General features: G+C 43.6%; 1 protein-coding gene across 4 annotated transcripts in view; it reads right to left on the bottom strand.

Moving 5' to 3' along the window:
* dnaaf1 (dynein axonemal assembly factor 1) overlaps positions 1-22,172 on the bottom strand; it is a 227,973-nt gene that overhangs the window by 146,423 nt on the left and 59,378 nt on the right. For all 4 annotated transcript variants that reach the window (XM_068049995.1, XM_068049998.1, XM_068049997.1 and 1 more), the window contains 4 exons: positions 16,137-16,210; positions 13,112-13,283; positions 11,570-11,649; positions 9,042-9,213 (listed from right to left, as the gene is read on the bottom strand). In XM_068049995.1, the coding sequence (XP_067906096.1) occupies positions 9,042-9,213; positions 11,570-11,649; positions 13,112-13,283; positions 16,137-16,210 (498 nt within the window). The remainder of the gene's footprint in view (positions 1-9,041; positions 9,214-11,569; positions 11,650-13,111; positions 13,284-16,136; positions 16,211-22,172) is intronic.

Genomic DNA, 22,172 nt, shown 5'->3' with positions numbered 1-22,172 from the left:
TCTCAAGAAAACTTAATAGTCTTCTGTAAACCACAAACATTTACCTCATTTGTGATTTTAAACTACCTCTAAGCCTTTTCTCTCTATATATCTTGTGTATATTTGTGTGGGTGAATGCGCGTGTGAGTGAGTGTAATGAACATGTGGTGTGACGTGGGTGGTTCAGCTCCCCACCTGGCTGCAGCAAGTGTATTTGTATTAGAGTTTAGTCCTTGGTGTTTTATTTTGCAAATGAGCAGGCAGCAACAGGTTTTCTTGTAGATTTAAAAACAGCAAGTCAATTGTTTATTGATCAATATGCCGTATCCTGAAATTGTCACAACCGCATCCACTCACGCATTCACTCACACATGCACACACACATACCCTGTTACAAGGTTTTTGTCTTTGTATTAAAAACTTAGAATGCTGTGTGTTTTAAAAAAACTGAAAAAGAATTTCACTGGACATTGACACCTGCAAATAACTGAAATTTTTGGATGTTTTGAAAGGAAGCTGACTTCGTATACAAGGACAGGAAAGCAGGCAATTTCAAGGAAACCAGCAAAGGGTTTGACCTCCTCAGAACAAAACTTTGAATGACAAGGGAGACTCTATGTCTGGACATGTGACCTGTTCAGGAAGGTTTGCTTTCACTTTGGACCCTTCAAAAAGCCAGTGAGTTGGACAAAGAGCAGGCATCTGAAATTTGATTTTTTGACCTGCCTGGACATCAGAGAAGAAAACCCAGAAAATGTGTTACCTCTCTCTGTAAAGGAATCCTGCATCTCTTGAGAAGAAACCCTGTATTTCAAAGGAGGCAGACTCCTATTGCCTGCTGTCTAAGAATCCCTGCATCAAGTGTGGTTCCTGTTGCCTCCTGTGTTTTAAGAAATACTGAAATGTGAAGAAATGCTATCCTGCTGCTGTAAAATCTAAGACGACTTGTTGCTGCACCCCTGATGAAAGACCTATGTGAAGCCTGCTGCAGTTGAATTGCCTTGAACGTTTACCCATCACAGACTGTTCATCAACCTTGCCTGGAAAGACTTCGAGTGGCATCCAGCTATTCGATTCTGGGACACCTCACCAAACCGAAGAACTTCTTACCAGAACGTGACAAACTAAGTTATTCTACTATTCCTTCAATTCTGATGAAACAGCTGTAAACCAAAATCCTTTTTCTCTTGTTAACTTTTTTTTAATGTATGTGTGTATGTGCATGAGGGCTAGGGAAATAAGGAAATGTTCATATATAGAGCTCTCTCATTATTGGTTAATACTTGTTTTTATAATAAATAGTTAATGTTGTTGTTGATTAAGGAAACCTGGTTGGTGTGCTTTATTCTGGGGGACAAATAGAGTATGTAATTGGCCGGTTTATGATAGTTGGGAAACTTTATTGATATGCTGTCACCCGTGGAGAAGTGGGACTGAATTAACACTGTACTCCTCCTGCCTCGTTCGTATCAACACAAACACACACACACACACACACACACACACACACTAGACAGACAGAAAAGGGAAAAAGGAAGGTAACTTTGACTGGGGAGAAGGTTATGATAAACCTGTCTGGATTCTCTCGGAAATCAAATTCTCGATGGATGCAGGCCTGAGATCATTGTAGATTTCTCTCCTTATTGAAGGTTTTGTTGAAGATGGTGAGTTACTTCTAGCTTTCACTGCTGTATAAGGTAGATGTAGGATTCTGCAGTAGGGCTGGTGTGCTTTCTGGCTTGGTTGGAACACAAGCTGTTAGCATGTTGCTTCCTTCACTCTCTCTGGCTGCCTTTTTTTTTTAAAGCCCAGCATATCCCCACTCTCCCATTACCATCAAGCTGGGGGACCAACCCTGGTTCAATGAAGAGTGCAGGAAGGCATGGCAGGAGCAGCACAGGCATGCCCAAAAAGGAGGTGTCAGCCTGGTGAAGCTACAACAAAGGACTACTTGTATGCCAAACAGTGGAAGCTGCATGCAATGGATAGGGCTAAGCGATCCCACAACCAACGGATTAGATCTAAGCTCTGCAGTTCTGCCACATCTAGCCGTGAATGGCGGTGGACAATTAATCAAATGACAGGAGGAGGAGGCTCCACAAACATCCCTATCTTCAACAATGGGGGAGCCCAGCACATCAGTGCAAAAGACAAGGCTGAAGCATTTGCCAGAAGTGCCAAGTGGATGATCAATCTCAGCCTCCTCCTGATGTCCCCAACATCACAGATGCCAGTCTTCAGCCAATCCGATTCACTCCACGTAATATCAAGAAATGACTGAAGGCACTGGATACTGCAAAGGCTATGGGCCCTGACAACATTCTGGCAATAAAACTGAAGACTTGTGCTTTAGAACTGGCCACATCCCTAGCCAAGCTGTTCCAGTACAGCTACAACACTGACCTTTAGCCAGCAATGTGGGATATTGCCCAGGTATGTCCTGTGCACAAAAAGCAGGACAAATCCGACCCAGCCAATTACTGCCCTATCAGTCTACTCCTGATCATCAGCAAAGTGATGGAAGGGGTCGTCGACAATGCTATCAAGCAGCACTTGCTCAGCACCTGCTCAGCAACACAACTGACACTCAGTTTGGGTTCTGCCAGGGCCACTCAGCTCCCGACCTCATTACAGCCTTGGTCCAAACATGGACAAAACAGCTGAATGGCAGAGGTAAGGTGAGAGTGACTGCCCTTGACATTAAGGCAGCAATTGGCTGAGTATGGCATCAAAGAGCCATAGCAAAACTGGAGTCAATGGGAATCAGGGGGAAAACTCTCCACTGGTTGGAGTCATACCTAGCATAAAGGAAGATGGTTGTGATTGTTGGAGGTCGATCATCTCACTCCCAGGACATTACTGCAGAAGTTCCTCAGGGTAGTGTCCTAGGCCCAATCATCTTCAGCTGTTTCATCCGTAACCTTCGCACCATCATAAGGTCAGAAGTGGGGATGTTCGCTGATGATTGCACAATGTTCAGCACAATTCGCGACTCCTCAGATACTGAAGCAGTCCGTGTCCAGATGCAGCAAAACTTGGCAACATTCAGTCTTGGGCTAATAAGTGGCAAGTAACATTTGTGCCACACAAGTGCCAGGCAATGATGATTTCCAATGAGAGAGAATCTAACCATCTCCCCTTGATATTCAATGGCATTACAACCGCTGAATCCCCCACTATCAACATCCTGGGGTCACCATTGACCAGAAACTGAACTGGACCAATGACATAAATGCTGTAACTACAAGAGCAGGTCAGAGGTTGAGAATTCTGTGGCGAGTAACTCACCTCCTGTCTCTTCAGTGCCTGTCCACCATCTACAAGGCACAGTATTTTGCTTTTATTTTAGTGCTTAATTCACTGCCACTTCTCTTCCAGGAATGCCTACCTTGAAGAAGTTCTGCTCTTCTCTCCGACCCAGTTCCGAAGAAGGGTCACTGACCCGAAACGTTAACTCTGCTTCTCTTTCCACAGATGCTGCCAGACCTGCTGAGTGATTCCAGCATTTCTTGTTTTTGTACAAGGCACAAGTCAGGAGTGTGATGGAATACTTTCCACTTGCCTGGATGGGTGCAGCTCCAGCAACTCAAGAAGCACAACACCATCCAGGACAATGCTGCCTGCTTGATTGGCACCCCATCCACTACCTTCAACATTCACTCCCTCCACCATCGACACACAGTGGCAGCAGTGTGTACCATCTACAAGATGCATTGCAGCAACGCACCATGGCTCCTTCGACAGCACCTTCTAAACCTGCAACCTATACCACCTAGAAGGACAAGGGCAGCAGATGCATGGGAACACCACCAATTGCAAGTTCCCCTCCAAGCCACATGCCATCCTGACTTGGAACTATATTTGCCGCTGGGTCAACATCCTGGAACTCCTTTCCTAACAGCACTATGGGTGCAACTACACCGCAAGGACTGCAGCAATTCAAGAAGGCAGCTCACCACCACCTTCTCAAGGGCAGTTAGGGATGGGCAACAAATGCTGGCATAGCCAGCAATGCCCACATTCCCCAAACAAATTAAAAAAGAGTATGGCTGCCAGTAGGGTTTGTAAATAGCTGGTTATCTCCTTGTCTGGTACCTGGAACACAAAAGGAGTCACTTTTCCTTTGTGCAAAAAGTTCTGATATGTGCTCTGCTTGAGTGATATGAGAGCACAGGCTTACCACTTTCAAAGCCATTGTCACAGACTTGACTGCAGCGCCTCCTGTTGTTTTTTTGGTATACCAACAATTGGCCTGGACATGCTCATATTTGCCACACTAGAAAGGTGTCAGGTGACCCCTACAGGTTTATCCCCTGGGTTCCTTCTTTTAAAAGTTGGAGACTGGTCAGGTTTCCTTCCCTGCTTTACTTTTCTTTCGTGTCCAGTTCTGCTTCCTCTGCATCCTTGCTATCTCTTCCAGCTTGTAAGAGTTACTAGACTCATATTTATTCGGAGTTAGGGATTTATGTATTAATTCAGTCATCGGTCATTTTAGCTCTTGTGACTCTTTGTTCTTCGATGTGGGTTCTTATACTATTATTAAATTCTGCCAGCAACATCATTTCTCTTAAACTTTCATATGAGGGTTCTAGCTTGAGAGATCGTCTCCAGCGATCAAAAGCCATAAGTTAATTCTTTCAAATTCAATGTCTGCTTGGGTCTTTTTCGGATGAGTTGGAATCTCTGTCTATATGCTTCCGGTACCAGCTCATGCATTTAGAATTGCAGTTTTAGTTTGTTCATAATCAGAGGAACTTTCTTCTGACAACAGGGAAAAAGCTTCATGAGCCCTACCCACGAACTCGCCTTGTAAGAGAGTCCAGAATTCTTTCAGCCATTTTAGCCTGGTAGCTATTTTCTGAAATTAGATCAAATATGATTCAACCTCCTCCTCATTAAATTTTGGCACTAGCCTTGAATGTCTCAGCACAAAGTTTTTCTCTGAATTGGGGATAAGGTTTGATTGGTGGCATTTTCATTTTGGGTTTGCAGTCTCTGTAACTCAACCCTCTGCAATTGTATACTAAAAGCAAAATACTGCAGATGCTGGAAATCTGAAATAAAAACAGAGAATGCTGGAAATACTCAGCAGGTCAGGCAGCATCTGTGGAGAGAGAAGCAGAGTTAACATTTCAGGTCTGTGACCTTTCATCAGAACACAATTGTATTTCCTCTCGTTGCAACTTGGGCGGCACAGTGGCGCAGTGGTTAGCACCGCAGCCTCACAACTCCAGCGACCCAGGTTCAATTCTGGGTACTGCCTGTGTGGAGTTTGCACGTTCTCCCTGTGTCTGCGTGGGTTTCCTCCGGGTGCTCCGGTTTCCTCCCACATGCCAAAGACTTGCAGGTTGATAGGTAAATTGGCCATTAGCAATTTCCCCTAGTATAGGTAGGTGGTAGGGAAATATAGGGACAGGTGGGGATGTGGTAGGAATATGGAATTAGTGTAAGATTAGTATAAATGGGTGGTTGATGGTCGGCACAGACTCGGTGGGCCGAAGTGCTGTATCTCTAAAAAAAAACTGAAATTCTCTTTTCTCTCTTTCCCTTTGTAACTGAAAAATTCTTTCCTCTTTTTCCTTCTGAAGCTCTCTCTCTTCCTTTTTCATTCATAACTGGATTCAAGCTTGAATGATTTTTTCAGTCTCTGGTTCCAGGCTGTCCTCTTCTAGTTCAGGGGTAAGTTTAAAATGGTTGGCCAGACTTTTCACTAGTTCAGGTTTTTTTGCTTTTTGTCTGAAAGAGAAAAAGCAGAAGAAAACCTGCTTGTTTTTTTTATTCGTTTGTGAGATGTGGGCGTCGCTGGCTAGGCCAGCATTTATTGCCCATCCCTAATTGCCCTTGAACTGAATGGCTTGCTAGGCAATTTCAGAGGGCATTTAAGAGTCAACCACATTGCTGTGGGTCTGGAGTCACACGTAGGCCAGACCTGGTAAGGACGGCATATTTCCTTCCCTAAAGGACATTCGTGAACCAGATGGGTTTTTACAACAATCGACAATGGTTTCATGGTCGCCACTAGACTAGTTTGTAACTCCACATTTATTAATTGAATTCAAATTCCACCATCTGCCGTGGTGGGATTCGAACCCATGTCCCCGGAGCATAAGCCTGAGGCTCTGGGTTACTAGTAGTCTAGTAACATTACCACTGCCTCTCCTTTCTATTTACTTATTTTTCACAAATTTAGAGGTCAATTTTCGTCCCATTTTCCAAGTCTCTCGCTCGTCTAGCGATTCAATAATTGGCTTTGAGCCCCCAATTTGTTACAGCCACATGGTGTGACGTGAGTGGTTCCCACTGTTCAATTCTCCACCTGTCTGCAGCAAGTGTATCTGTATTAGAGTTTAGCCCCTTGGTGTTTCATTTTTCAAATAGCCAGACAGTGACGGGTTTCTTGTAGGTTTTAAAAACAGAAAGTCATCAACACGCCTTATCCCGAAACTGTCGCAACTGCATCCACTCTTGCCTTCGCTTGCGCGCACACACTCACACGAGGAGACAAATACAGAAGGGAAAAAGGAAGGTAACTTTTAGTGTGGGGGAAGGTTACAATAAACCTGTTGAATTCTCTTGGAAGTAAAGTTCTCGATGGATACAGATTGTATTGATTGTAGATTTCTCTCAACTGAAGATTTGGTTGAAGACAGTGGGTTACTTCTAACATTCACTGCAGTATATGGTAAATGTAGGATTCTGCAGCAGGGCTGGCGCGCTTTCTGGCTTGGCTGGAACACAAGATGTTAGGATGTTTCTTCTCTCTCTCTCTCTCTCGCTGTTTTATTTAAAAAGGTAAAGCTGTTCTTTCTCACCTCCTGTTAGGAGACGCCCTGGTCTCTTCCCCATGGTGATTGTACAATGGCCCAATTCTGGAATGTTTTAGGATAGATGTATGATGGGTTCAATTGACACCTTTTAGCTTTGAAGATTTGTACTTTGTCTTTGTCAGACTGTTTCAATATACAAAAGGCCAATCCCTTTTTCTTTGGCAGCCATTTTGGACCATTGTTCACTCTTTAAAAATAAAGGTTCATTTTTGAAAGACAAAGTCCGTTTTTCATAATTGTTCAGAGTTAGTCCATGGTTGTATCATCGTACTTCTGGTGTGCATCACTGTGAGGTTGAAAATATTTTTTTTTAAACCTACGAGTAAACCTGTCATTTGTCTGTTTATTTGACCCTAAAGACACTCAGGGGCTAAAGCATCATTTTAACAAAACATGATTGTGGTGAGTTGGGAGGTGAACAGTGGGAACCATCCACACCCCTTATCACCTGTCCGTAACAATGCATTACGAAAAAAGTTGAAGAATTAAACGTACAGCAGGCTCAGATGGTTTGAACTGGATTCTGCTGTCAGAGCAGGCTGGCTGTCTGCCCATTTGAAACTGCTGTGCACTCATTGATCTCTCCTCCCGCAGCTTTAATTATGCATGCAGGGCAAGTTTGGAGCAGTCATTCGTAATTCATTAGGTTACTGTCACAGGGGATGGGGGAAGGAAACTCAGATTTGTTACAGCCTTTAAAAGGCAGCAGCCAGTTAAAGGGGAAAGGGAACAAGCATATTTCAGCAGTACAGTATGCAAGGTGTCTGAAGGAGCTGGGGTGGAAGGGAGTTTAGCAGCAGGAAAGCCTCCCAGATTCACTGATGCAGTGTTGCTGGCTGAATTAGGGCCAGACAGAATAGACCCGGGTATTGAGGGCAGGAAACCCCATCATGGGGAGATTGCAGAGACTGTCCATGAAACATCCACCACCTGAACAACTGCCACACTGTGCAGCAAGGAGCTAAGTCAAAGCATTCTTTCCAATCCACATCCTCTACCACCCAAACAGCTCTTAATGACCTAACCAATCATACCCATTCTCTGGCTGCACCTACCAGCAGTAGGATCCTGCCCACAGTCCTATTCTCCGCCATATATAAACCCACTGTTTCCACCTGTTCCAATTATTTTGCCAGACAACAGGCAGAGTACGTTGCCCAAAACACTGAGGCTTGCCGGTTCTTCTAAGAACTACTTTTTCAGAGAAAGTCTTACAGAACAGACAAGCACAGCTTACAGTCAATACCACTCTAGTAAGTCATGCTGCCTGCCTCAAGGGTTCTTCTCAACTTTAAGGACACTTCATTTAACAGGACAATTACCTCCAACGTAAATATTTGCCCACAGCCAGTGCCAGAGAAATGCAACTGGGGAGAAGGTGTACCATCACAGATAACCCTGAGTGCATGTGAGCAAGATGTGCTGGAAATTGGAACATGTGCAAGGTGGCAAAATTGGACATCACTTGGCACCACATTGGCAAAATCTGGGAACGTTCATCATTGGCAATGCCAGCTTTCCGTACTTTGTCCAAGATTTGTAACGCTACACCCTGAACACTATTTCAACAGGGGACTACGTCACTATGGAGGCAGCTAATTAAGCTGTTGTGTTTCACATCATAGAGAAAGCAACCGAAGGAAACGCTGGCCTCTCTGATGGCCGTGTAGGTACATCCAGGTTTTCAACCACTGCCTCTTCTTCACCATCTCCACCATTGCAGCAACAGTCCAGTGACAGCCATGCAGGAGGACGCCAACAGTGAAAATGAGGATCTGGGAGTGCAAGCAAGTGCCCTTACTCCACACAGGTTTCAGCTGAGGAGCCTGGTAACCCAGATCTTGTGTCCGTCTTCCCTGCACCTCACTCTACCCCACCCGACTCTGCTGCACACATCCATTACTTCCCTAACACGACATCACCTTACACTGAAAGAGTAACTTTCAAAAACGGAATTGGATAAATACTTGAAATGAAAAGAAATTGCAGGGCTGTGGAGAATGAGCAGAGAAGTGGGATTAATTGCTTAGCTCTTTCGTAGAGCGAGCACAGACATGATGGGCCAAATGGCCCTTGTCTGTAGGGGATGTTTCGATGATATAGTGAAAGATGTCAAAAAGAACAGTCAACATCTCTTTAGAAGTTAACGAATAACCTGACTTCTCCCTCAGTACAGAACATTACTGGATCCATGGGATCAATAACAACTCGAATTTAACAGGACAAGCTCCTCACCTGGGTCCTGAGTGCTTCTTGGCTTTTTCCTGAGGTTTTCTGCAATTGAAATCATGCATCTCCATGTTCTTAGCTCCTTCCTGATCAGACAGCTGGTCACCTTTATGCAGTTTACTTTCTCCTTCATTTCTCGCAGGTTCAGGCCCTTCACTGCAGGAGAGTTGCTCATTGGCTGAAAATACATTAGCACAAAGCTTACAGAATGCTGGGGTTTATGTGATTGCTCTCCAACTCAGAACATGTGCTGGTATCTGAATGAAGAGGATCTTGTAGTGTAAGCAATTTCAGAGTATTGCTGAGAGAGTGTGAGGTGTTTGAGTATTACTGGGGGGAGGCAGGGCACATGGTGAATCTTCAGTCTTTATTCAGATGTGTCTGTGGCATATCAGCAAGTGTCATGGAGAGGGCTGTGGTACATCAGCAAGCTATACTTAAGAGATGTGGGGTAGAAAAGGAAGTGTTACAGAGACGGATGTGGGTTATATCCGAGGTGTTACTGAGAGGGGTGTGAGGAATATCAGCAGGTCACAGAGCCATAATGCACAGGAGGCCATTCGGCCAATTGCGTCCATGCTGGCTCTCTGTACAGCATTCCAATTACTCCTATTCCCCTGCTCGATCCCCGTAGCTTTGCTAGCTTATTTCCTTCAAGTGCCCATCCAATTTCCTTTTGATATCATTGATTGTCTCCACATCCACCACCCTCGTAGGCAGTGAGTCCCAAGTCATTACCAATCGCTGCATAAAGAAATTCTTCCTCACATTCCTCCTGTATCCCTCGCCCAAAAACCTTAAATCGATGTCCCCGAGTCCTTATACCATCAGCTAATGGGAACAGATTTTCTTTGTCAACCCAATCTAAAACTGTCAATCTTGCATACCTCTATCAATTTTCCCTTCAGTCTCCTTTGCTCCAAGGAGAACAACCCCAGCTTCTCCAACTTAACCTTGTAGTTAAGCTCCCTCATCTCTGGAACCATTCTGGTAAATCTCCTCTGCACCCTCTCAAGGACCTTCACATCCTTCTGAAAGTGTGGTGCACAACCTGATACTGACTTCATGAGCCTCAATTTTGTAACCAGCCTGATATGTGGTACTTTGTCAATCACTTTCTTAAAATCCATATAGACAACAGTCATTGCATTCCCTTCACCAACCTTCTCTGTTACCTCATCAAAAAATTAAATTAGTCATACACAATCTGCCTTTTACAAATCTATGTTGGCTCCCCTTCATTAACTCAAACCTCTCAAAGTGTCTTTTAATTTTTTCACTGATTATTGCTTCTAAAACCTTACCTTGCAAGGGGTGAGAGGGGGCTATTGAGCTTAATAGAAAAGAGTGGAGTGTATTGTGGTCCTTTACTGAGAAAGCCAAGGGGTATGTTAGGGTCTGTTGCCAAGAGAAGTGTGGGATACATCAGAGCTTTACAGTATTAAATATACAGTTCAGAGATTTTCTTTTATTCTTTCATGGAATGTGAGTGTCGCTGGCAAGGCCAGCATTTGTTGTCCATCCCTAATTGCCCTCGAGAAGGAAGTGTCAGGCTGTCTTGTTGAAGCGGTGCAGTCTATCTGGTGTAGGTACACCCACAGTGCTGTTTAGGAAGGGAGTTTTTGACCCAGCAACAAAGAAGGAAAACGATATAGTTCCAAGTCAGGATGGTGTGTGGCTTGGAGGGGAACTTGATGGTCTTTCCATGCATCTGCAACTCTTGTCCTTCCTGGTAGAGGTTGCGGGTTTGGAAGGTGCTGTCGAAGAAGGCTTGGCGAGTCGCTGCAGTGCATCTTGGCGATGGTACACACTGCTGCCACTGTGCACCAGTGGTGGAGGGAGTGAATGTTTAAGGATGTGGATGTGGTGCCAATCAAGTGGGCTGCTTTGCCCTGTGTGGTGTGGAGCTTCTTAAGCGTTGTTGGAGCTTCATTCATCCAGGCAAGTGGAGAGTATTCCATCACACTCCTGACCCATGCCTTGTAGATGGTGGACAGGGTTTGGGAAGTCAGGAGGTGAGTTACTCGCTGCAGAACTCCCAGCCTCTGACCTGCTCTTGTAGCCACAGACAGCATTGTAATGAGGGATGTGGGATATACAATAGAGTTCATGTGAAAGTAATGGGATATATTAGAGTGGTATTGTCAGGGAGTATGGGATATATTACAGTAATCACTGTTCCTGACGTGCAGCTTGCCTGTAATATTGCTGCTCAGTACTGTAATGTTGGAGTTTGTCTACAACCGCAGCCACCTCACAGGCGTCACTCAATTCCTAATTCAGTGCTCCCTGCAGTGTTTGTAGATGATGTTTCCCTTTGACCAGAAACCCAAATGAGCCAAGGCCCATACTACACACATGGCCAAGGTTAAAGAAAGACTGGGTAACTGATGGAAGAGCCTATCGGGAATGAATGGGGCGAGAGATGGTGTGAACGAGAGGCATATGCACCCTAGATGCAAACTGCCATGTAGCAGCCACTTAAACTCAAATGTGTGACCATCACTTCTAAAAACTGCTACCCTCTTACTCACCCTGGTGATCTTCAGTCTCTGTTTGTACTGTCCCATCTCCCATTGCTGCCAAGGTGATTGCAGGAATAACTGAGCTGTGACTGATAGAGCAACAAAAGAAATATTAAAGCATTTCATAATAAAGTATATGAATCCTCTTCATCACTAACAGTACAACATCTCTACACTAAAGAATTATCAGTGATGCTAATCTCAGGACACTTTCATGGGGCTTCCCTGACCTGTTCGAGCCTACTTGGTCAATTAATGAAACCAACTGCTCACATTTCTGTTCCCCAAAACCATTTTTATCTGCCTCCATGAATTAATCCCACCTTGTTCACATCTCTCCTTTCTGTTACTGAAACCCTGATCCATCCCTTTTTCTACTCGAGGCTTGACTTTTCGAATATTCTCACACTGGCCTCCCAAACATAATCATCCACAAACTTCAACTCATCTAAAACTCTGCATCGAACGTCCTTATTAACTTCCTCACACCCATCACTCATCCCCCAATCTCTTCATCGCCACTCACTGTCTCCAGTTCAAAATTCATACCATGGCCTCACTCCACCCTACTTTACCCTGCTGCACATTACCATCACTTCCCTAACACACCTCTCCTCACTCCTTATGTCTTACATTGGAATATAAACCTACAAAAGAAAAGAACTGCATAAATACTTAAAAGGCAAAAAAATTGCAGGGCTACAAGAAAAGAGCAGGAAAATGGGACTACTTGGATATCTCTTTCAAAGAGCCAGCAGAGACAGGATGGGCTGGTCTCCTTCTGTAAGGGATGATTCTATGATAGGGAGTTATGTTGAACTTGTATAAGACACTAGTTTGGCCTCAGCTGGAGCATTGCGTCTGGGCGTCAGTTCTGGGCATCGTACTTTAGGAAAGATTTAGGACATTGGAGAGAATACAGAAAAGATTCATGAGAATGGTTCCAGGGATGAGGAATTTCAGTTATGAAGATAGATTGAAGAAGTTAGGGCTGTTTTCCTTGGAGAAGGCTGAGAGGTGATTTGATAGTGGTACTCAAAATCATGAGGAATCTGGACAGAGTAGACAGAAAGAAACCATTCCCACTCGTGAAAGGATTGAGAACGAGAGGGCACAGATTTAAAGTATTTGGTAAGAGAAGCAAAAGTGACATGAGGAAAAACTTTTTCATACAGCAAGTGGTTAAGGTCTGGAACGTGCTGCCTGAGAACATGGTGGAGGCAGGTTCAATTGAAGCATTCAAAAGGGAATTACATAGTTATATGAAAAGGAAGAATGTGCAGGGTTATGGGGAGAAGGCAGGGGAATGGAACTGAGGGAATTGCACTTTCAGAGAGCCAGTGTGGACATGATGGACCAAATGGCCACCTTTTGCACTGTATCGATTCTGTGATATAGTGAAAGATACTGCCAGTGATCAACTAAAAAAAGTCAAAAAGAGGAATCAATCAGGCTTTGGAAGTTAAATAGCCTGTCCCCTCCCCCACTACAGGACACGATTGGATCCATAGGATCAATAATAACTGAGGTTTAACAGGACAAGCTGCTCACCTGGATCCCAGATCCTTCTTGGCTTCTTCCTTGTATTTTGTTAGATTGAGTTCATGTTTCTCCATGCTCTTAATTCCTTTCTGATCAGACAAATGGTCACCTTTCTGCAGTTTATTTTCTCCTTCACTCCTCACAGGTTCTGTTCTTTCATTGCAGGAGAGTTGCTCATTGGCTGAAAATACATTCGCACAAAACTTACAGAAAGCTGGGCTTTGTGCGATTGCTCTCCCCCACAATCAGAACCTGTGCTGATGTCTGAATGAAAAGTGATGGGCAGTGTGTGCAGTGTGAGTAATGCCAGTGCATTAGTTAGGATGGGAGCAATAACAATATTATTGAGAGGGGTGTGTGCTAAATCAGTGAGTGTTACTGTGGGGTATATCAGCAATTGTGATTGAGGGGAGAGAGGGGTATATCAGAGAGCATAATAGGGAGGTGTGGTGTAAATCTCAGGGCTTTATCTACAGAAGTCACAGGTATTTTAGGGTCTGTTACTGAGAGAAATATGGGACATATCTGATGGCATTACAGCGATAAATAAGAGGTCTATCAGAGAGCATGAGGGGTAAGGAGTATATCAGCTTGTGTTGCTACAGGAGTTTTGGGATATAGTATCATGTTCTTATCAGAGGCTATGGGTTTTATTATGGAATGTTATTGTGAGGGGTTATGGGGCATAAACTGTATATTTTTGTGGGAGTTTATGCAACAATAATTTTCACTTTCTACAGCAGCTTTAACATAGTAAAATGTCCCAAGGCACTTCACAGGAATGTTATCAAACAAAATTTATCACACAGCCACATAAGGAGATATTGGGGCAGACGATCAAAAGCTTGGTCAAAGATGTAGATTTTCTGGAGCATCTTAAAGGAGATGTAGAGATGGAGAGGTGGAGTGAATGAATTCCAGAGTTTAGGCCTTAGTAGCTGACAGCACGGCCATCAATGGGGGTGGAGCAATTAAAATTGGGGTGCTTAAGAGGCCAGAAGTTAGGGAGTGCTGATGTCTTGGAAGATTGTAGCACTGGAGGAGATTACAGAGATAGAAAGGCTATGGAAGGATTTGAAAATAAGGATGTGCATTTCAAAATAGCAGCATGGAGCAACCAGGAGCTAATATAGATTAGTGAGCACGGAGTGATAGGTGAGCCAGACTTGGAGTAAGTTAGGATATGTGTAGCAGAGTTTTAGATGAGCTGAAGTTTATGGAAGGTGAAAGATGGGAGGCTGGCAAGGAGTGCTTGGAATAGTCAAGTCCAGAGGAAACAAAGGCACTGTTGTGGTTTTCAGCAGTAGTTTGGCTGAGGCAGAGGCAGAGTTGGGCGATGTTACAGAGGTGGATGCATGTGGTCTTAGTGGTGGTGTGGCTATATGGTCGGACACTCATCTCAGGGTCAAATAAGTCACCAAGGTGTTGTGAACAGTCTGGTTTAGCGTCAGACAGTTGCTAAGAAGAGGGATGAATTCGATGCTTAGGGAACAGAGTTTATGGGAGGACCAAAGACAACGGCTTTGGTGTTCCCAATATTTAGTTGCAAGAAATTTCTGCTCAGCCAGTACTGGATGTCTGACAAGCAGTCAGACAACTTAGAAACAATGCAGGTGTCCAGAGAGGTAGTGGTGAGGTTGAGCTAGGTGTCATCAGTGTACATGTGGAAACTGCCGCTATGTTTCTTGATGATGTCGCCAAGGGATAGCATGTACATAAGAAATAGGAGAGGGCCAAGGATAGATCCTTGGGGGACAACAGAAATAATGGTGTGGGAGCGGGAAGAGAAGCCATTGCAGGGGATTCCCAGCTATGATAGAATAGGTAAGAATGAAACCATGCGAAGGCACTCCCAACCTAGCTAGATGATGGAGGAGGATTCTGTGGTCAACTGAGAAGGATAAGGAGGAAAAGGTTAGCATGATCACATTCACACAGCATGCCATTTGTGACCTTGATAACAGGCATTTCAGTACTTTAGTAGGGGTAGAAACCTGATGGGAAGGATTCAAATGTGGAGTTCCAGGCAAGATGGGCACCAATTATAGAGTACTATTGGGAGGAGGATGGAATATATCTGTCTGTACCTGGGAAGGATGCAGGATTAATTATAGAGTGGCATCATGAGGGGGTTATGGGCTTTTTTGGAGACTCTTATTGTGAAGAGGATAGGGTATGTTATAAAGTGTGTTACTGGGATATATTATAAAGAGGAATTATGAGGAGGATATGGTACATTATAGAATATTATGAGGTCATATCAGTGTGTGCTCCTGTGAAGAGAGTGGGATATATTATAGAGTGGCATTGTGAGGGACTATAGGATATTTTGTATACTCTTATTGTGAAGAGGATAGGGTATGTTACAAAGTGCATTCTTGGGAAAGGAGTGGGATACATTACAGAGTGGTATTATGAGGGGTTACAGGGTATTTTTGTAGACTCTTATTGCGTTGGGGTATGTTAGAAATTGTATTCCTAATATGGAAATGGGATATATTATAAAGTGGTATTGTGAGGAGGTTGGGGTATATTATAGATTATGAACAAGTATGGGGTATATCAGAGTGTGTTCTTGTGAAGCAAGTGGACTATATTATAGAGTGGTATTGAGGGGGATCTGGGGCTACATTTCAGCTATAGATTATTACAGTAAATGTTGTTCCTGACATGTGCAACTTGACTGTAATATAGCTGTTTGGTCCAGTGTTGTAATGTTAGAATTTTTCTGCAGCTTCTGGCAGCCTCATAGCCATAAGTCAATTCCTAATTCATGCTCCCTGCAGTATATGTAGATGTTTCTCTTTTGTTCAGAAACCCAGAAGAGCCGAGGCACACACTACAAACTGGGTAAATGCTGGCAGTTTCTATGGGGAATGCCGTGCCCACATCAGGATCATTTAATTGAAATGAATGGGATGAGGGATAGTGTGAACGGGAGACATCTGTACCCTGGACACAATCTGCCGTGTAGCAGCTACTTAAACCCAAAGGTGTGACCATCACTTCTACAAGCTGCTACCCTCTTACTCACCCTGGTGATCCTCAGTCTCTGTTTGCACAGTCCCATCTCCCATTGTTGACAAGGCGACTGCGGGAATAACTGAGCTGTGATTTAAATGGCAACAAAAGAAATATTAAAACATTTCATTAGGAACTAGGTGTTTCCTATCCAGTCCTAGTCAATATTAATATCTCTATATTATGATCAGTATGTTGTCGGTCCAACTAGGAAGGAGACATTGCTGGACCTGGCGCTGGGGAATGAGGTAGGTCAAGTAAACCAAGTGTCTGTGGGGAAGAACTTGGGTAAGAGTGATCATCGTGTCATAAATTTTAGAATAGTAATGGAGAAGAGCAAGGAACAATCTAAAGTAGAACTTCTAAATTGGAAGCGGGCTAACTTCAATGGGATGAGGGATCTAGCCAGGGTAAAATAGAACCAAAGACTAGCAGGAAAAACTGAAACGGAACAAAGGGTGATCTTTAAAGGTCACTGAAACGTTACCTCTGCTGCTCTCTCCACAGATGCTGCCGGACCTGCTGAGTATTTCCAGCAATTTTTTGTTTTTATTTCAGATTTCCAGCATCTGCAGCATTTTGCTTTTATTTTAGTGATCTTTAAGGATATGTCTCAGGTACAGGTTAGGGCACATTTCAACAAGAATGAAAATTAAGGGAACCAAAGCCAGGGCTCCTTGGATGACGAGGGAGATTGTGAATATGATGAAACAAAAAAAAAGGGTGTATGATGCACTTCATGTGAACACTTCAAGTGAGAACCAGGCCGAATACGATAAGTTGAGGGGAAACGTGAAGAGGAAAATAAAACTACCAAAGTGAGAAAATGAGAATAGAATAGCAATTAAGATGATAGGAAATCCAAAGATCTTCATTGGACATGTAACTAGTAAACAGGTAGTAAGAGGCGGAGTGGATCCTATTAGGGAAAAAAATGGTGATATAAGCTTAGAGGTCTCGGCAAGGCTAGATAGAATACTTAATGAGTACTTTGTATCAATGTTTACTAAAGAAGAGGATGCTGACAAAATATCAGTAAACGGAGATGGTAGAGGTAATGGATGGGGTGAAAAGTGATAGGCAGGATATACTGGAAAGTCTGGCTATGCTTAGAGTCGATAAGTCACCTGGTCTAGATGGCTTGCATCCCAGGTTGCTAAAGGAAGTGGGGATGGAGATAACAGAAGGGCTTGTCAAAATCTTCCAATCTTCTCTAGCAACGGGGGAGGTGTCAGAGGATTGGAGAGTGTCAACTGTGAACAATCTTATTCAAGAATGTGTGCAAAGACAATCCTAGTAACTACAGGCCAGTTAGTTTAACATCAGTGGTGGGTAAGGTTTTAGAAAAATCAGGGGGAAAAAAATCAACAGGCACTTGGAGAGGTTTCAGTTAATTAAGGAGAGCCAGCATGGATTTGTGAAAGGCAGATCGTGTTTGACTAATCTAATTGAATGTTTTTGATGAAGTAACGGAGAAGGTTGATGAAGGGAATGCAATGGATATAGTCTACATGGATTTTAAGAAAGTGTTTGACAAAGTACCATATAAAAGACTGGCTAGCAAAATTAATGCTCATGAAATAGGGGAGTCCGTGTCAGCTTGGATAAAAAATTGGCTTAAGAACAGAAAACAGTGAGTCGTGGTAAATGATTGTTTTTTTGGACTGGGGCATGGTAGACAGCAGTATTCCTCAAGGGTCAATGCTGGAGCCACTGCTTTTTTTGATACAAATGATTTGGATATTGGAATACAGAGTAAAATTTCAAAATTTGCTGATGATACCTGTGGGAATGTGGGATCACACTACACATGTACTTCAATATTTGTGGGATCAGCACAAGATGGGTTAAAAAAGTTTTCGGTTCTGCTCAACAGGGATGTTTTGTAAAGGATGAGAAACTGAAAAAATGGGAAAGTCATCCATCGATGTCTTAAGGGTTTGGGAAATGTTTAGTCACTGTTTATAGTATTAAAGTCATGAAAACAGTTCCATGGTTGATATAACCATGGTAACGAATCACTGGAAGAGATTGATGAACATGAGTGTATCTTCCTGGCTTCATGTTATCTGAAGTCTACATGGTGTTGTTTAATGTATTGTAGTTTAGTGTTAATATGCATGGAATGTAGAGATCAAAGGTAGAATTGGTATAAGTGCTTACAGCAAACCACTGTTTGCTGTAGTCAGGCAAGAACTGTGAAGCTTGGTGCCTGACTTCTTGCAGTGAATTGTGAACTCAATAAGAAATAATCCATATCAATGGAATCATTTTGAATGATTTGACTGAGTACTCAGGTTGGATTATATAAAATGAGCTTGTTAAAGACAAAGATCTGATTCTGCAGTTGTTAAAACTGATGTCTGTGTATAAAGTAACAAAAGGCAGAACAGGAAAGCAGTACAACAATACCTAATGTGGAGGTGCAGCAAACTGTGAGCATGATGCCAACTGGCTACAACAGGACATGGATAGGCCAGCAGAATGGACAGACAGAATTCAATGCAGACAAGTGTGAGGTGATGCATTTTGACAGAAGGGTTTGGGGAGAGGCAATAAAGATTTAATGGCATGGTTCTGAAAAGAGTGCAGGGACCGAGGAACCTGAAAATTCATATGCATAGATCTTTGAAGGCAGCGGGACATATTGATAAAGCAGTTATCAAAGCATGTGGGAACTAGGGCTTCATAAATAGAGGGATTCAGTACAAAAGCAAGGAAGTTATAATGAACTTTTATAAAGCTCTGGTTGGGTCACAACTAGAGTATTGCATCCATTTCTGGTCACTGCCCTTTTCTAGGAAGGGTGTGAGGGTCCTCAAGAGGATGCAATGGAGATTTTACCAGAATGGTTCCAGGAACAAGGGATTTTAGCTACAGGGTAGGTTGGAGAAGCTGGGGTTGTTCTCCTTGGTGAACTGAGGTTGAGGGGAGCTTTATCAGAGGTGTACTAAGATGATAGGTTTAGATAAGATACACAAAGACAAACTGTTCCCATTTGCTGATCCTAAAAGGACTAGGGGACACAGATTTAACATTTTGGGCAAGAGATGCAGTGATTGGTAATAACCTGGAATTTGCAGCCTATGAAGGTGGTGGAAGTGGAGACAATTAATGATTATTTAAAAGAAAATGGATGGGCACTTGAGGGAAATAAACTTGCAGGGCTATGGGCATAGAGCAGGGGAATGGGACTGACTGGATTGCTCTACAGAGAGCCAGCGTGGACCCAATGAGCCAAATAACCTCCTTTTTGCCATAATGACTCTGTGACTCTATAAAGAATTATCAGTGATGGTAATCTCGGGACACTTTCACAGGGCTTCCCAGACCTGTTTGGCCTACTTGGTCAATTAGTTACACCAGCAGCTCACACTTCTGTTACCAAAAACACTTTCATCTGCTGACATGAATTAATCTCGCTCTGTTCTCATTTCTCCTTTCTGTTACTGAAACTCTGATCCATCCCTTCATTAACTCGATGCTTGACTTCTCAAATGACTTCGCACTGGCCTCCCAAACTTAATCATTCACAGACCTCAACTCATCCAAAAACTCTGTATCCAACATCTTTACTAAGTTCCTCACATTCACCACCCACCTCCTGTCATTCACTGCCTCCAGTTCAAAATTCATACCATAGCCTCATCCACCCTAACTTACACTGCTGCACATATCCTTCAGTCCCCTAACACAATCCCTCTTATCACCCCTTGTATCTTGCACTGGAATAGTACCTTACAAAAGGGAATTGCATGAATACTCAAAATGCAAAAACATTACAGGGCTATGGGGAAAGAGCAGGGACGTGGGACTATTTGGATATCTCTTTAAAAGAGTCAAACAGACAGGATGAGCTGAATGGCCTCCTTCTCTAGGGTTGTTTTGTTTTCATTCTTGAGATGTGAGCGTCACTGGCAAGGCCAGCATTTATTGCCCATGCCTAATTGTCATTGAGAAGGGGGTGGTGAGCCACCTTCTTGAACCGCTGCAGTCCATTTGGTGTAGGTACATTCACTGTACTGTTCATGAGGGAGTTCCAGGCTTTTGACTTTTTGACAATGAAGGAACAAGAATATATTTTCAAACCAGGATCGTATGTGACGTGGAGGAGAACTTGCACGTGGTGGTGTTCCCATGCATCTGCTGCCCTTGTACTTCTAGGTGGTAGAGGTTGCAGGCTTCAAAGCTGCCGTTGAAGGAGCCGTGGCGATTTGCTGCATGGTACATATTGCTGCCACTGTACATTGGTGGTGGATTGAGTGAATGTTTAAGGTGGTGGATGGGGTGCCAATCAAGTGGGCTGCTATGTCTTGGATGGTGTTGAGCTTCTCAAGTATTGTTGGAGCTGCACTCATCCAGGCAAGTGGAGAGTATTCTACCGCATTGCAGGCTTGTGCCTTGTAGATGGCGGACAGGCTTTGGGAAGTCAGGAGGTGAGTTACTCATGTCACGCACACAAGATGTGCGAGGATACAAATTATGGACAAAATCTGAAAAGTTACAAAACTGATTTTGTCTTAAAAAATAGACCTTTCTTTTTAAAAACGAACAATGCTCCAAATTGACTGCCAAAGAAAAAAAGGGCTTAACCTTTGTATATTCAAACTGTCTGACAGGGACAAAGGAAAATCTTCAAAGCTAAAAGGTGTCAATTGCACCCATCCGACAACCATCCTAAAATATTTCAGAATTGAATGTCTTCTTCTGAAACAAAGGTGGTGTGAAGTAGCCATATCCTGGGCCATTGGGCAATCACCATTGGGTAAGAGATCAAAGCGTCTCCTATCCAGAGGCGAAAAGTAACACAACTTTACCTTAAAAAGCATCCTAGAGGGGGGCACCGAGAAGGCAGCATCCAAAAGCTTGTTTCCAGCAAACCAGAAGACGTGTGCCCTGCTGTAGAATTCTGCATCAATACTATACAGCAGTGAACTCGAAAGGATCCACTGACTTCAACTGAACTTTCAACCAAGAGAGAAATCTGCAATCAGCTCAGGCCTGCAACCGAGAAATTGATTCACAAGAAAGTTCAACAGGTTTACCCTGACCTTCCCCACCCCCATTTATAATCACTTACCCCGTTTTTCATCTCCATCTGTCTCATGTGTGTGTGTGCACGAGCGAATGCATGAGTGGATGTGATTGTGGCAATGTGGGGATAAGGCGTATTGATCAATAAACTATTGATTTTCTGTTTTAAACCTACAAGAAAACCTGTTGCTGTTTATTTGACAAATAAAATACCAAAGGGTTAAACCCTAATAACAAAAGCACACTTGCTGCCGTCAGGTGGGAGTTGAACAGTGGGAACCACCCAAACCTCACCACGTGCCGTAACACTCACCACAGAATTTCCAGCCTCTGACCTGCTCTTGGCGCAACAGTATTCATTTATATGGCTGGTCTAGTTAAGTTTCTGGTCAATGGTAACCCTACCCCCACCCCCAGGATGTTGATGGTGGGGGATTCAGCGATGGTAATGTTACTGAATGTTGTATATCAAACGGAGATGGTTAGATTCTCTCTTGTTAGAGATGGTCATTCCCTGGCACTTGTGTGGCACGAATGTTTCTTATCACTCATCAGCCTAAGCATTAATGTTGTCCAGGTCTTGCTGCTTGCGGGCACAGACTGCTTCAGTATCTGAGGAGTTTTGAATGGTCCTGAGCATTGTCCAATCATCAGCAAACATTCCCACTTCTGACCTTAGGTTGGAGGGAAGGTCATTGATGAAGCAGCTGATGATGGTTGGGCCTAGGACATTACCCTGAGGAACTCCTGCAGCAATGTCCTGGGCTGAGATGATTGGCCTTGAACAACCACAATCATCTTCCTTTGTGCTAGATATGACTCCAACCAGTGGAGAAGATTCTCCCCGATTCCCCCATTGACTTCAATTTTGCGAGGGCTTCTTGATGCCACACTCGGTCAAATGCTGTCTTGATGTAAAGGGCAGTTATTCTCACGTCACCTCTGGAATTCAGCTCTTTTGTCTGTGTTTGGACTAGAGTTGTAGTGAGGTCTGTCCTGGAAGGAACCCAAATTG

This window comes from Heterodontus francisci, chromosome 17, assembly GCF_036365525.1.
Source record: "Heterodontus francisci isolate sHetFra1 chromosome 17, sHetFra1.hap1, whole genome shotgun sequence".
Classification (NCBI taxonomy): domain Eukaryota; kingdom Metazoa; phylum Chordata; class Chondrichthyes; order Heterodontiformes; family Heterodontidae; genus Heterodontus; species Heterodontus francisci.
Note: the sequence above shows the minus strand (reverse complement) of the source record. Positions and strands in the feature narration are given on the sequence as shown.